The following is a 15,609-nucleotide window of genomic DNA, read 5'->3' on the forward strand; positions in this document are numbered from 1 at the left end:
AAATAGTGGGTCCTCGAATGAAGGAGGAAAATAAGGTTGCACATCTCATGAAAGGTGTTGCTAAGGACATGTATCAAGCCCTACTCCTGAGGGAGGTTTCGACAGCAGACACCTTCATAAAATGGTGCCAATGCATCAAAAAAGAATTACACGCAAGAAGTTTGAACAGCTTCAAAATGTCCTATTGATTCTGTGATGGAGAAAGAAACTGATTTCACAAGTTTTTTTTTCGTCAGATAGTAAGAGAGGAAGTTCAGAAGGCACTTGGATTGCACAGCGAGCAAAAAACTGAGATGCTTCAAGAGGTCATAAGGGAGGAAGTGGAACAGATATTGAACCCAATCTCTCGTCCTTCATTTCCCTTTAAAACGGTTAAAAAGTCGAGACCCAGACGAAGTTACATTCCTACAACGCCACATGAGGAACCTGTTTGGACACCAAGGAAGACTCATGTCTGGAGGACCCAGGATAAGCAAAATTATGTTCCCACTGGGGATGACCAGGACGTGTGGTGCGTTACTGTTGAGAAAGGCGGCGGATATTTGATGATGCCCGCGCCAGAAGATAGCAGACTGATCTTAGCAGACGCCAACTCCGGGACAATGATGATGAACAAGAAGATGTGGGTGCAGGACGGAGTAGGTCACCATCACCGCAAGCTAGCCACTGGAGAGGACGCTCCACAACACACCGATCAAGGTCTCCATTGGTGTTTAGAAGCTCCAGCCGATCACCTAGCCTATGTAACCTGGAAAACTAAAGGGTGCGACCTTCCTTGGAAGTGAGGCCGCTGAAGAGAAAAATCCTCCGCCGTCGATCACTACAAAAATGATAGGAAATTACGTCGATATCCTCATGGATGGCTGACCAGTCCAAGCTCTTGCGGACTCTGGAGCACCATATTCAGTCATTTCGGAGAAGTACTGTAGCCAGTTGCAGAAAACCATATTTGTAGACAGCAAAACATCTCTGGTGAAGTTGGCTAATGGGAAATAAGTAAAACCTACAGGAAGATGTGTCATTCTTGTGGGTATAAGTGGCCATACACAGCTCTTAGAATTCATCGTCCTACAAGAGTGTAGTCATGACGTCATTCTCGGATGGGACTTTTTGAAAGCTTCTCAAGCAATTATAAATTGTGGTCACTCAAAGGTTATGCTAGATGAGATGACATACTGTGGACAGGAAGATGCGCATCCGAGTGTGAGGAGACTGTGTGTGCTGGATGAAGTAATCATTCCTGCAGTCAGTGCTAGAAAGGTACCTGTCATGTGTCATGCCATGCATCAACCCATGGATCTTGTAGAGGAATGTAAGAGAAGCATACCACTGAAGAATAAATTGGTCATTCCAGTCTCTGTTGTCTCATTTAAGAATGGATTCGGTGAATTGTGGATAGTTAAGTGTCGCCGAGAACTGCAGATCCTTCCAAGACACATGTGCGTAGCAAACGCTGAGCCGTTAATTGAAGAACAGCTGAGCGTGATAGAAACCTCCCATGCAGAGTCTGTGGGCAAAATTGGCACTACCACTACAAGACAAGGTCTTCTAGCTCGACTATCACAAGATCTCCCTAAGAAACAACAGAAGAAGCTACTTGCCATTCTTCAAGAGTTCTCTGAATGCTTTAATCCACAGGTGAAGAGCAAATTAGATACATTGATGGTGAAGCACCGGATTAGCACTGGAAACCATCAACCAATAAGCCAGAGAGCATACCATGTGTCAGCAACAGAACATCGAATAATTGGCGACGAGGTAGAGAAAATGATGAATAATGACATCATTCAGCCTTCGCAGAGCCCATGGTCATCACCAGTGGTCCTCGTCAGGAAGAAGGATGGCAGTTGGCGCTTTTGTGTTGATTACAGGAAGCTTAATAAGATAACTAAAAAGGACATTTACCCTCTTCCACGAATTGACAATACGCTAGATTGTCTGAAGGGGACCAAGTTTTTCTCAACCATGGACATGTACTCAGGATACTGGCAAATTGAAGTAGATGAGGCTGATCGTGAGAAAACTACATTCATCACCCCTGAGGGCCAGTATGAGTTTAAGGTAATGCCGTTTGGTTTGTGTAATGCACCAGCAACTTTTAAACAAATGATGGATAATCTTTTAAGGCACCTGAAATGGACGATGTGTCTTTGTTATTTAGATGACACTATAGCGTTGTCAGAGACATTTGATGAACACATAAAAAGACTGAGGGCCGTTCTTAAGTGTCTCCAACAAGCCGGATTGAAACTTAATCCAAGAAAGTGTCTCTTTGGAGCAAAAGAACTCAAAAATACTTGGGCATCTTATGTCAAAAAAAGGTGTGCGACCAGACCCAGAAAAGATGAGAGCTATAATGGAATTTCCTATTCCTAAAAGTATTAGAGATGTGAGAAGCTTCCTCGGATTGTGTACTTATTACTGCCGTTTTATCAAAGACTTTTTTTATCAAAGCCAGGCCACTCCAAGAGTTGTTAAAAGCCAATTCTAAATTTATCTGGTGTGGTGCTCGACAAGATTCTTTCGATGTGCTGCAAACAGCTCTGATGACTGACCCTGTACTTGGTCTGTATGATGAGAGAGCACCTACAGAACTACACAGAGTTACCAGTGGGTATGGGATCGGTGCTGTCCTGGTGCAGATTTTGGATGGAAAAGAGAAGGTTCTAGGACACTTACAAAATCCGAGAGAAACTACTCAACTACAGAAAGAGAATGTCTTGCTGTGATCTGGGCCATGTGCAAAATTCAACAGTATCCCTACGGAAGGCCATTCACAGTTGTTACAGACCATCATTCACTTTGTTGGTTGACAGGTCTTAAGGATCCAACAGGACAACTCGCCAGGTGGGCATTAGGTCTTCAAGAGTATGACATTACCATAGTGTACAAAAGTGGAAGAAAACCTCAAGATGCCGACTATCTCTCAAGAAACCCTGTGCAACACCATCAAGACTTTGATGAAGATAGCGGCTGTCTCGTTGCACTCCAGGATCTCTCTGCTGAGCAGAAGAAGGACGCCAATAGTTAATGGATTACTTTGCAAGGAAAACTTTGATCCATTTGGAAAGAGGTGGCTACTGGTGATTTCTAAACACATGCAAATAGATGTTCTACAGAAATTCCATGACACATCTGAGGCCAGTCATTTAGGATTTGTTAAGACATACAATAGGATCTGCAAGAGATTTTTCTGGCCCGGTTTATTTAGGAGTGTCTGTCACTATGTGTCGCACTGTCGAGAGTGCCAGAGGAGAAAGGCAGTTCCTCAGAAACCACCTGGCCGACTCATACCAATTCCACCAGCCAAAACGCCTTTCCAGTGTGTTGGGATTGACCTCCTCGGATGATTTCCAACGTCTGCTAGGGGCAGTAGAAGGATTTTTTTTTTTTTTATTTATTTATATTGTTCCGTGGGACCAAATTAAGGAGAAGTCTCCATGGTCATGGAACGAGTCAATACATGAAATTACAACACGACTGTAGAAACAGATAAAATGAAATATAAGAAACATATTCAGTTGTAGATTGTAGAAACAGATAAAATGAAATATAAGAAACATATTCAGGCGACACGTCGTTAGTTTAAATAAAGAAAATCAAGAATGTAACACTGGAATTTGCTTAATTTTTTAGCTCTTCCAGGAGCTCCTCGACAGAGTAGGAGTAGTGAGCCATGAGGAAACTCTTCAGTTTAGACTTAAAAGCGTTTGGGCTACTGCTAAGATTTTTGAGTTCTTGTGGTAGCTTATTGAAAATGGATGCAGCAGAATACTGCACTCCTTTCTGCACAAGAGTCAAGGAAGTGCATTCCACATGCAGATTTGATTTCTGCCTAGTATTAACTGAGTGAAAGCTGCTAACTCTTGGGAATAAGCTAATATTGCTAACAACAAACAACATTAAAGAAAATATATACTGTGAGGGCAATGTCAAAATTCCCAGACTATTGAATAGGGGTCGACAAGAGGTTTTCGAACTTGCACCACACATAGCTCGAACAGCCCATTTTTGAGCCAAAAATACCCTTTTTGAATCAGAAGAATTACCCCAAAAAATAATACCATATGACATAAGCGTATGAAAATATGCGAAGTAGACTACTTTTCGTGTTGAAATGTCACTTATTTCAGATACTGTTCTAATGGTAAATAAAGTGGCATTTAGTTTCTGAACATGGGCTTTCCACAACAGCTTACTATCTATCCGTACGCCTAGGAATTTGAACTGTTCCATCTCGCTTATAACATGCCCATTCTGTCTGATTAAAATATCAGTTCTTGTTGAATTGTGAGTTAGAAACTGTAAAAACTGAGTCTTACTGTGATTTAGCATCAAATTATTTTCCTCAAGCCACGAACTTATTTCATGAACTACATTATTTGATAATGTTTCAATATTACACACAAGATCCTTCACTACCAAGCTGGTGTCATCAGCAAACAGAAATATTTTTGAATCACCTGTAATACTAGAAGGCATATCATTTATATAAATAAGAAACAGCAGTGGCCCCAGCACCGATCCTTGGGGAATGCCCCATTTAACAGTGCCCCATTGGGACTGAACATCATTACCACTCTCAATATTGCGGAGAATTACCTTCTGCTTTCTGTTCTCAAAATAAGAGGCGAACCAATTGTAAGCTACTCCCCTTACTCCATAATGTTCCAACTTCTGCAGTAATATTTTGTGGTCAACACAGTCAAAAGCCTTCGTTAAATCAAAGAAAATACCTAACGTTCGCAACCTTTTACTTAATCCGTCCAAAACCTCACAGAGAAAAGAGAATATAGCATTTTCAGTTGTTAAGCCATTTCTAAAACCAAACTGTACATTTGACAGCAAATTACATGAATTTAAATGCTGCAGTAACCTTGTATATACAACCCTCTCGATAACTTTAGCAAACACCGATGGCATAGAAATAGGCCTATAATTATTAACATTATCCCTGTCTCCCTTTTTATAAAGTGGCTTCACTACCGAGTACTTTAATCGGTCAGGAAACCGACCACTCCTAAAGGAAAAGTTACAGATATGGCTAAATACTGGGCTAACATACATGGAACAATACTTCAGTATTCTGCTAGATACCCCGTCATAACCATGGGAGTTCTTGGTCTTTAGAGATTTAATTATTAACTCAATCTCCCTCTTGTCAGTATCATGGAGGAGCGTTTCAGGTAACAAGTCTCGGAACACTTTTTTCTACGAGCGCTATATGATTCCCTGTTGGGACTAGGTTTCTATTTAGTTCACCTGCTATATTCAGAAAGTGATTATTAAATACTGTACATACATGCGACTTATCAGTAACACAGACATTCCCTCTACTCACTGATTCTATATCCTCGATCTGTCTCTGCAGACCAGCCACTTCCTTTACGACTGACCATATGGTTTTAATTTTATCCTGAGACTTAGCTATTCTATCTGCATACCACATACTTTTTGCCTTCCAAATAACTTTTTTAAGCACCTTACAATACTGTTTGTAATGGGCTATTGCATTTAGATTGTGACTGTTTCTAATGTTTTGATATAATTGCCACTTTGTTCTACAAGATATTCTTATACCTTTAGTCAGCCACCCAGGCTGCCTGTTTGTGCTAGTACCCTGATGAACATTCTAACGGAAAGCAACTTTCAAAGAGCACGAGAAAAGTCTTGAGGAAAGCATTATATTTATCGTCTACTGTATCAGCACTATAAACATCTTGCCACTCTTGTTCCTTGATAAGGTTTACAAAAGTCTCTACAGCAACTGGATCAGCTTTCCTAAAAAGTTGGTAACTATATTTAACATGTGTTGCAGCACAAAAATCTTTTAGACTTAAAATTTGTGCATCATGATCTGAAAGGCCATTCACCGTTTTGCTAACAGAATGCCCTTCTAGTAATGACGAATTATTGTTTGCACTGATTATCTGACACGCTATGTCATTACAAAAGCCATGAAAACAGCCGAAGCATTTGAGGTAGCAAAATTCATCGTAGAAGACATTGTATTAAAACACGGTGCCCCAAGGTTGTTAATTACGGATCGAAGAAAAGTTTTTCAATCAAATCTTGTGACAGACAGAAACCATCGGTGCAACATTACTCATTACATGACGACTGCCTACCATCTGTAAACTAAAGGGCTTACTGAGCGCCTTAATAAGATCTTGGCTAACACGCTATCAATATTTGTCAATGTTGAGCATAGCAACTGGGATGAGGTGCTACCTTTCATGACGTTTGCCTACAATACCGCCAAACAAGACACCACAGGATTTATGCCATTTTTCCTGACGCGTGAGCATGAGGCGACGACAACGATGGACACTGTGTTTCCGTTAGATCCTGATGATGTGGACGATGACTAAATCGGCCAGGTGTTAACCAGAACTGAGGAAGTTTGGCAGTTAGCTCGACGCCACACACTGCAGGCTCAAGAAAACCATTGCCGAAGGTATGACACGAGCCACCGCCCTGTTGTCTATTAGCCTGGTGACCTCGTCTGGATCTTCACTCCTGTTTGGAAGGTTAGTCTCTCTGAGAAGTTCCTCAGGCGCTACTCTGGACCTTTTAAGGTTGTAAGACAGTTGTCGGATGTTACTTATGAAGTTGAAGATTTCTAATCCGATACAAGACAATGCAAAATCAGAGATATGGTCCACGTCCTTCAAATGTAGCCCTATAAGGATCCTGCAACCCAGGATAAATTTGAAGCTCCAGCAACAGGCAACAAGTGGAAAGGTCACAAAGAACATAGCAGCAAGGGAAGATCTAAGATCACCACCAGGGCGAACTTCAGTCATCGGGGAGTCGGAGTATGCAGGACCGATGACTTGTTCCCGGACTAGGAGGGCATAACACTGAGACACTGTTCTCTTAAGGAGGGAGCAATGTCACAAAAGAAGCAGAGTCGCACCGTGGTGTAGTGGATATGATACGAAACTGTTGCATCGAGGGTCGTGAGTTCAAAACTCACCTGAACTGTACAATTTTAATTTCTATATTCGGTTAGAGTACATTCTAGAAGTATCCACAAATGGCAAGAACCACTGTACTGGAATGTTCTGTAGCTGTATATATGCCATATGTGTTCTGGGCGGAGGCAGTTCGCTCCGTGCTCTTGTATGTGCAAGAGCTGAATAAACCTTCATTAAGTGAAGTTAGTATTTGTCATTCATCCGCTTACACCTTCTTCTATGTGACAATATAGAAGCTTTTCACTCATATCATTCTCATATGCTCTGTACACACTCACTCTGACCAAAAGTAGATGTAATAACACTGTTACAAACTCCCAGTAAAACACATGCATCCAAGCAATCTATATATTCATTCTTCTTCTTCTTCTTCTTCTTCTTCGCGGATGGATCACTTAGGACCACGCATAATCAACATTTGTTGGCCTTCCTTTTCGCCCAGTATTCCTTCATAAACAACGAATGGGCTAGCTTTCGTTGCGTAGACCATGTATGTCGGTTAGTTTTTCTCTCTTCTTCCTCAAAACCCCGTGTGTTTGTGATTTTTCTGATTTCATTTCTATCATGTAGATTTGGAGACCCTAATTCTCTCAGGTCTTTTTCCATCTGTTTGTACCAGTTCGGTCTTGTAGTTTTGTTCTTTAAAAATTTATGGATTTTGTGCGTTAACCTGTTTGAGTTCATTCTTTCTAAGTGCCCCACGAATTGGATTCTTCTCATGCGCATTGTGTCTGTTATTTTGGAGATATTTTTATATATTTCTGCATTGGGTTTTGGATAATGTACCCCATCTTTAGTTCTCGGTCCTAGGATTTTCCTCATTATCTTACGTTCTTTCACTTCTAATTCCTCTTTTAGTGTTCTGTGTTGAAGGTTTAGTGTCTCAGATGCGTAGAGAGCTTCGGGTCTAATTACTGTTGTGTAGTGTCGTATTTTGCAGTTCCACGAGAGACTCTTTTTGTTGTAAATGTTTTTTGTTAACTGAAACGCCGTCTCCATTTTCTGGACTCTTGATCTGACAGATTTCTTTTCATTACAATTTTCTGCAATCCATTCACCTAAATATTTAAATTCTTTTACTCAAGAGATGTAGTTATTACCAATTTTGAGATCAGAAGGTGCATCTCTGACGTCAGTCATAAATTTTGTTTTTTCAAATGAAATTTGTAATCCTATTTTAGCTGCCTGTTCTTGTAATAATTCTACCTGTTTCTGTGCATCAGTAATGTCTTGTGCGATCAGTGCCATGTCATCAGCAAATGCTAAACAGTGTAATTCTATGCCCTTATGTCTTGGTCCCAGTCCGTGTGCTGGTGCACCTGCTTTTTTCCATTCTCTAACAACTTTTTCAAGTTATATACATAATATACATGAAGTTACTATTTTCCTCATGAGCAAGAATTCAATGTTTTTCAGCACTGGGGGCACTGCAGCAGCATATTATATTCAGCTCAACGATACATCTTTCATGTAACATGTGTTTACTGACTTTCTGCAAAGCACTGCCAAAATATTTGTTGGGAACATCCCTTGCGCTATCACTTCACATTTCTGGAAAGTGCATCAACACTATCATTCTGGTGTGTGTTAAGAAAAAACACTGAACATATACATGACTGTCTTTTTGAGTGCATATCCATATGAACAGGTTAATACTTTACATCTGCAAACAGAGATCCTGTGAAACTCAGCTCGCTCTGTTCCTCCATGAGATCCACTGTGCCATAGACAACAGCATCAGGTCGATGCAATGTTTCTTAATTTCATGTAGGCATTTGACACCATCCCACACTGCCCTTGTGTGAAAAGATATGAGCTTACCAAGTATTAGAGAACATTTACGACTGGATTCAAGACTTCCTTGGAGACAGAAGTTAACACGTTGCTCTTAATGGAACAAAATTAACAGAGGTAAAGGTAATTTCCAGAATACCCAAGCAAGTGTGACAGGACCATTACTGGTTAAAAATATATATACAGGATGGTCCATTGATAGTGACCAGGCCAAATATCTCACAAAATAAGCATCAAACAAAAAAACTACAAAGAACGAAACTCGTCTAGCTTGAAGGGGGAAACCAGATGGCGCTACCATAGGTCAAATGGATATCAACTGCATTTTTTTAAAATAGGAACCCCCATTTCTTATTACACATTCGTGTAGTACGTAAAGAAATATGAATGTTTTAGTTGGACCACTTTTTTCGCTTTGTGATAGATTGTGATGTAACAGTCACAAATATATAAGTACGTGGTATCACATAACATTCCATCAGTGCGGACGGTATTTGCTTCGTGATACATCACCAGTGTTAAAATGGACCATTTACCAACTGCGGAAAAGGTCAATATCGTGTTGATGTATGGCTATTGTGATCAAAATGCCCAACGGGCATGTGTTATGTATGCTGCTCGGTATCCTGGACGACATCTTCAAAGTGTCCGGACCGTTCGCCAGATAGTTACGTTATTTAAGGAAACAGGAAGTGTTCAGCCACATATGAAACGTCAACCACGACCTGCAACAAATGATGATGCCCAAGTAGGTATTTTAGCTGCTGTCGCGGCTACTCCGCACATCAGTAGCAGACAAATTGCGCGAGAATCGAGAATCTCAAAAATGTCAGTGTCGAGTATGCTACATCAACGTCGATTGCACCTGTACCATATTTCTACGCACCAGGAATTGCATGGCAACGACTTTGAATGTCATGTACAGTTCTGTCACTGGGCACAAGAGAAATTACGGGACGATGACAGATTTTTTGCACGCGTTCTATTTAGCGACGAAGTGTCATTCACCAACACCGGTAACGTAAACCGGCATAATATGCACTATTGGGCAACATAAAATCCACGATGGCTGCGACAAGTGGAACATCAGCGACCTTGGCGGGTTAATGTACAGTGCGGCATTATGGGAAGAAGGATAATTGGCCCCCATTTTATTGATGGCAATCTAAATGGTGCAATGTATGCTGATTTCCTATGTAATGTGCTACTGATGTTACTACAAGATGTTTCACTGTATGACAGAATGGCGATGTACTTCCAACATGATGGATGTCTGGCACATAGCTCGCGTGCGGTTGAAGCGGTATTGAATAGCATATTTCATGACAGGTGGAATGGTCGTCGAAGCACCATACCATGGCCCGCATGTTCACCAGATCTCTTCCTGTGGGGAAAGTTGAAGGATATTTGCTATCGTCATCTACCGACAACACCGGAAAACATGCGTCAGTGCACTGTCAACGCATGTGCGAACACTACGGAAGGCATACTACTCGCTGTTGAGAGGAATGTCGTTCCATGTACTGTCAAATGCATTGAGGTTGACGGACATCATTTTGAGCATTTATTGCATTAATGTGGTATTTACAGGTAATCACGCTGTAACAGCGTGCGTTTTCAGAAATGGTAAGTTCACAAAGGTACATGTATCACATTGGAACAACCGAAATAAAATGTTCAAACGTACCTACATTCTGTATTTTAATTTAAAAAACCTACCTGTTACCAACTGTTCGCCTAAAATTGTGAGCCGTATATTTTGTGACTATTACAGTGTCATCTATCACAAAACGAAAAAAGTGGTCCGACTAAAATATTCATATTTCTTTACACACTACACAAATATGTAATACAAAATAGGGGTTCCAATTTAAAAAAAACACAGTTGATATCCGTTTAACCTATGGCAGGGCCATCTAACGGGCCAACCATAGCGCCATCTGCTTTCCCCTTCAAGGTAGAAAAGTTTTGTTCTTTCTAGTTTTTTCATTTGACACTTATTTCATGAGATATTTGGCCTGGTCGTGATCAATGGACCACCCTGTATATATATTAGAAAGTGCCAGATGCTCTTTAAGACTATTCGCAGACAATGCAGTTGTCTATAACAAAGCATCAGTGCCAGATGATGATAATGATTTGTAGAATGACTTCCAGAGAACTGCTGAATGGTGCAGGCTCTGACAGCTGACCCTGAACGTAAATAAATGTAACATATAGTGCATACGTAGGAAAAGAAATCCACTACTGTACAGCTACACTATCAATGACAAACTACTGGAAACAGTATCTACCATAAAATATCTAGGAGTACCTATCCAGAGTGATCTTCAGTGGAATGACCACATACAACAAAATTAGATGCCAGACTCAGATTCACAGGAAGAATCTTAAGGAAATGTAACTCATTCACAAAGAAAGAGGCTTACAAGGCATTGTTCGACCAGTTCTAGAGTCTTGTTCATTTATCTGGAATCCGTTTCAGGTAGGACTGATTGAAGAGATAGAGGAGATCCAATGAAGAGCAGTGTGTTTCATCACAGGATTGTTTAGCTAGCATGGGAGACTTACGGAGATGCTCAACAAACTCCATGGGCAGATGTTAAAAGAGAGGCGGTGTGCATCAGCGAGAGATTTACTATGGAAATTTCGAGAGCACTTTCCGGGAAGAGTAGGACAACATATTACTTTCCCCCACATACATCTCACGTTATGACCACAAGGAGAAAATTCGAGAAATTTAGAGCCAATACAGAGGCTTACCAAAAATCATTCTTCCACGCACTATTCGCGAGTGGAACAGTTGTGGAGGGCTCAGTTAGTGGTACAAAAAGTACCCTCAGCCACACACCATTAGATTGCTCACAGGGTAAGATTTAGACGTAGTTGTAGATACTTAGCCCACACCAACAAAAGATACTTATAATTATCACTTGGAAGATACTTAGTATTGGCAATCTGAATGAAGTCTGCAGTCCCTGCTATTGACTTTGTGCATGCACTACCAAAATTATAAAGGCTGAAAATACTTACTGTAGTAGTTCCAGTTCCTTGCCCAAGTTTCCTGCCGTCCAGGAAGATTTGTTCGTTGAAGGAAGTCTTCAATTAGGTTTAAAGTAAATAATGACTGACTGAACACTAAAATACGATCACCAAGTGCCATTGATTCTTCAAGAATGCAAAAGAATACTGCCATTTTTGCTGAGCTTTCTATAGATCCTGGAACATAGTTCTTCAGAAGCTCTGTAGCCTGTAAGGTAAACAAAGATTCAAAAGACTGAAGAACACAAAAAGTGGCTAAAACAGTATTTGAAATATGATAATTAAGACAATATCTTTTTGAAACAATAAAATACCTGTATATAGAATGGGAATTTTATTCCATCAAACAATTTTCCTGAGATTTCTGTGTCTGTTCAGACTGAAATTCCAAATTTCCAAGAGCCAAATTTTGTTGAGTGAAAGCAAGTTTTGCATGAGCATGCACAAAGTTTTCATTTAACACACTGCTAGCTACTAGTGACTATTCAGAGTTCAGGAAGGATTGGAAAAGGGTAAGTATTAAACTGATGTTCAAGAAATAATATTCTGTTGTAAAACTGTATCAAAGCTACTGCACAAAATTTAAAACCTTATGCTGCAAATATTTTCACTGAGAAAACTAACTAGATATGGCATTCTCAGAATTGTTGATATGCCACTATTCAATTATTCTTCTTTTCTATTCTCTCACACAAATATTCTGTGTTCACAGAGATATCACACTCTTTGTAATACTATGTAAGGAACAGGGAACCATTTTAACAGTACCAATGAGGTATTAAAATGTTTTTTTTTCCATGATGCCTCTCCTTAAATGACTCAACTGTGTCTGACTGTAGATTCTCCACTGCATCACAGGACTTGTCCATTACTGCATCAACTACGTAATCAGAAAATCAGATCTTTTATACAGATATCAAGCAAAGTTTTATCCAACTGTTTCTGGTTCAGACTAGGATTGGTTCCAAAAAGGTTGAGAAGAAGACTACATACAGCTTTTGTCAACAGATGAGTCACTGAAGATGGAAAGATTATAAACAATCTCCTTGAAATCACATTGCTTCTGCTGCTTCAACATTTTTTGCCATCTTCCATTCCTTACGAGTTTCAATTCCTGCAGAAATAAGCCTTTCACTAACAAAATTACTGTTGTTTTGAACATCTTAACTGAGTTACCAATGTAGTGATCACCCATATTTCCAACTTCAGGAGAAATTCTATTAAATTTTTCAAGGTAGAAGCCAGGGCAGGACGTAAAAATGGTTAACTCAACTGAAATTCTAAGGGGAAAGGTTCCACATCAGATGTGCTGAAATATACGTATGCATATTTAGAATGCAACAGTGGAACATAAGCAAACTTTATGAGTACAATGTAGCTATTGCACTTACGTTCAGGTTTGCTCTTCTTCACTTCCTTGATAAATCTCACTGCACACTGTGACAGCCATTATCCTTTGCATAAAATTTCAATTCTCTAACCATCTGATGCAACAGAACTCGAGACAAAAACAGTATCAGACCCAAATTATTAAGAAGAGCAGCTTCCCTACACTAGTACGTCTTTGAATACTTTGTAACATGAGCGTGTTGCATAATAAAAACAAACAAGCAATGGAAATCCACACACAATATTTCACACTTCCCTGAATTCTCCAGGTAAAACATAATTATCTAAAATACCTGGTTTTTCAGACAAATTGAAACCCTAGTACACTAATAAAAACTAAACACACAGCTCAAAAATTTCAGCAATGTGTTTCTGGAGGCTTACACACATGCACTGAGTCTTTAGAAAGAGCCATGTTGGTACCCGACCACTGTCCGAGGTGTCTCCAGATGCATCTTCGGCCTGGGATCTTATTGACCAGAGAAGAACTGTCTTCAGTGATGAGTCCCACTTCGAACTGAGCCCTGATGACTAGCAAAGGTGTTTCTGGAGACACCCCGGACAACAGTGGGATACCAGCCTGACTGCTGGCTGCCATACGGCCCAACAACCAAGAGAGATGTTTAGGGTGCCATTTCTTTTCACAGCAGGAGCTGTTTGGTTGTCATCTGCAGCACCCTTACAGTACATCAGTACGTCAATGATATTCTAGACCCCATTTTGTTGACCTTCATGGCAAGCCATCCTCAGCTTACAACCCTCCACCAGCTCGGGATTGTGACTAACATTCCAACTGGGCAGAATTTGGCATGATATCCCTCCAAGGGATGTCCAGCTACTCTGTCAATCAATGCCAAGCCAAATAACTGTTTAAATAAGAGCCACATGTGGACCAACATGTTACTAGATTCCTCTATTTATGAAGATCTTTCTCTTGAATAAATCAACCTATTTTTCTGAAATTGTAATTTTTTTTTCTTTTCTTTTCTGCACATGTACCATACATCACAAATACCAATTTCCATCCCATACAACAAGTATACCATGACTCCCATGACCAACTTGGTTATCTAAAAAGCCACATTCGTCCTTGGAGAGCACGGATGCAACCAAAATAATAGCTCGAAATTGTGGGCCACACCATATCCGTGTTTAATAGTAGAATGGTATGCAATCTAATTCAGTATTGTATTAAGACATCTGCCATAAATAAACCTAAGGCTGCCTGAACAAATGTCTGGACGGTATCACTCTCATCCACAACAGGTTATTTCATGTTGTTTCATCTTAACAATATCTGCAGTGTTCAAACACGGGATGGGCAATTTGCTCCTGAATTTATTCAAAGAGCTAGTGCACATTTCAGTGCACACAGCTGGCCACGTGGAGAGAGAGAGAGAGAGAGAGAGAGAGAGAGAGAGAGAGAGAGAGAGATATTGATTCAGTCACAAGTTGATTCACTGAGTCACACTGTCAGTTTCTCTTTGCACTCTTTGCCCTTCAAGTGATCCTCTCAACTCCCAGTTACTTCCACCAGATACATATGCAATGTAATTTACCTAGGTTGGTAATGTCCAAAGGGACAAAATTAGCCAATCGTTAAATGGTGAAGTAAAGAGGTTATTTCAAAATAAATAGCCTTTGTAGAAAAATGATTTCACTCAAAATATTCAATTAGGTTCTCTGTAATCCGGACTTAGTTCTCTCTATTCAAGTTCGGCTTGTCGAGAATATTATCTGCTACAATAATATTGATACGTATCACACATCTTTACTTTACTTATATGTCAGTGCATTTTATATGTATGTAGACTATGAAATACATTGAGCATACATTTATTAGAGATTTTATGTGTTTGCTTTGACAAAATGCAAATTCATTCCACAGCAAATACGTAAACTGGGGAAATACACTTCTGGACATTAAAATTGCTACACCACGAAGATGACATGCTACATACGCAAAATTTAACCGACAGGAAGAAGATGCTGTGATATGCAAATGATAAGCTTTTCAGAGCATTCACACAAGGTTGGCGTCTCTGGTGACACGTACAACATGCTGACTTGAGGAAAGTTTCCAACCGATTTCTCATACACAAACAGCTGTTGACCAGCGTTGTCCGGTGAAACGTTGTTGTCATGCCTCGTGTAAGGAGGAGAAATGCATACCATCACATTTCCAACTTTCATAAAGGTCGGATTGTAGCCTATCGCAATTTCGGTTTATCGTTCGCATTGGTCAAGATCCAATGACTGTTAGCAGAATATGGAACCGGTGGGTTCAGGAGGGTAATATGGAACACAGTGCTGGATCCCTACGGCCTCGTATCACTAGCAGTACAGATGACAGGCATCTTATCCGCATGGCTGTAACGGATCGTGCAGCCACATCTCGATCCCT

General features: G+C 40.2%; 1 protein-coding gene across 1 annotated transcript in view; it reads right to left on the reverse strand.

The window, feature by feature from the left end:
* Positions 1-15,609, reverse strand: part of LOC124722666 — a 509,646-nt gene that overhangs the window by 92,336 nt on the left and 401,701 nt on the right. Inside the window, exon 16 of the mRNA XM_047247811.1 lies at positions 11,808-12,024. Coding sequence (XP_047103767.1) covers positions 11,808-12,024 — 217 coding nt within the window. The remainder of the gene's footprint in view (positions 1-11,807; positions 12,025-15,609) is intronic.

Source organism: Schistocerca piceifrons, chromosome X (genome assembly GCF_021461385.2).
Source record: "Schistocerca piceifrons isolate TAMUIC-IGC-003096 chromosome X, iqSchPice1.1, whole genome shotgun sequence".
Taxonomy (NCBI): Eukaryota; Metazoa; Arthropoda; class Insecta; order Orthoptera; family Acrididae; genus Schistocerca; species Schistocerca piceifrons.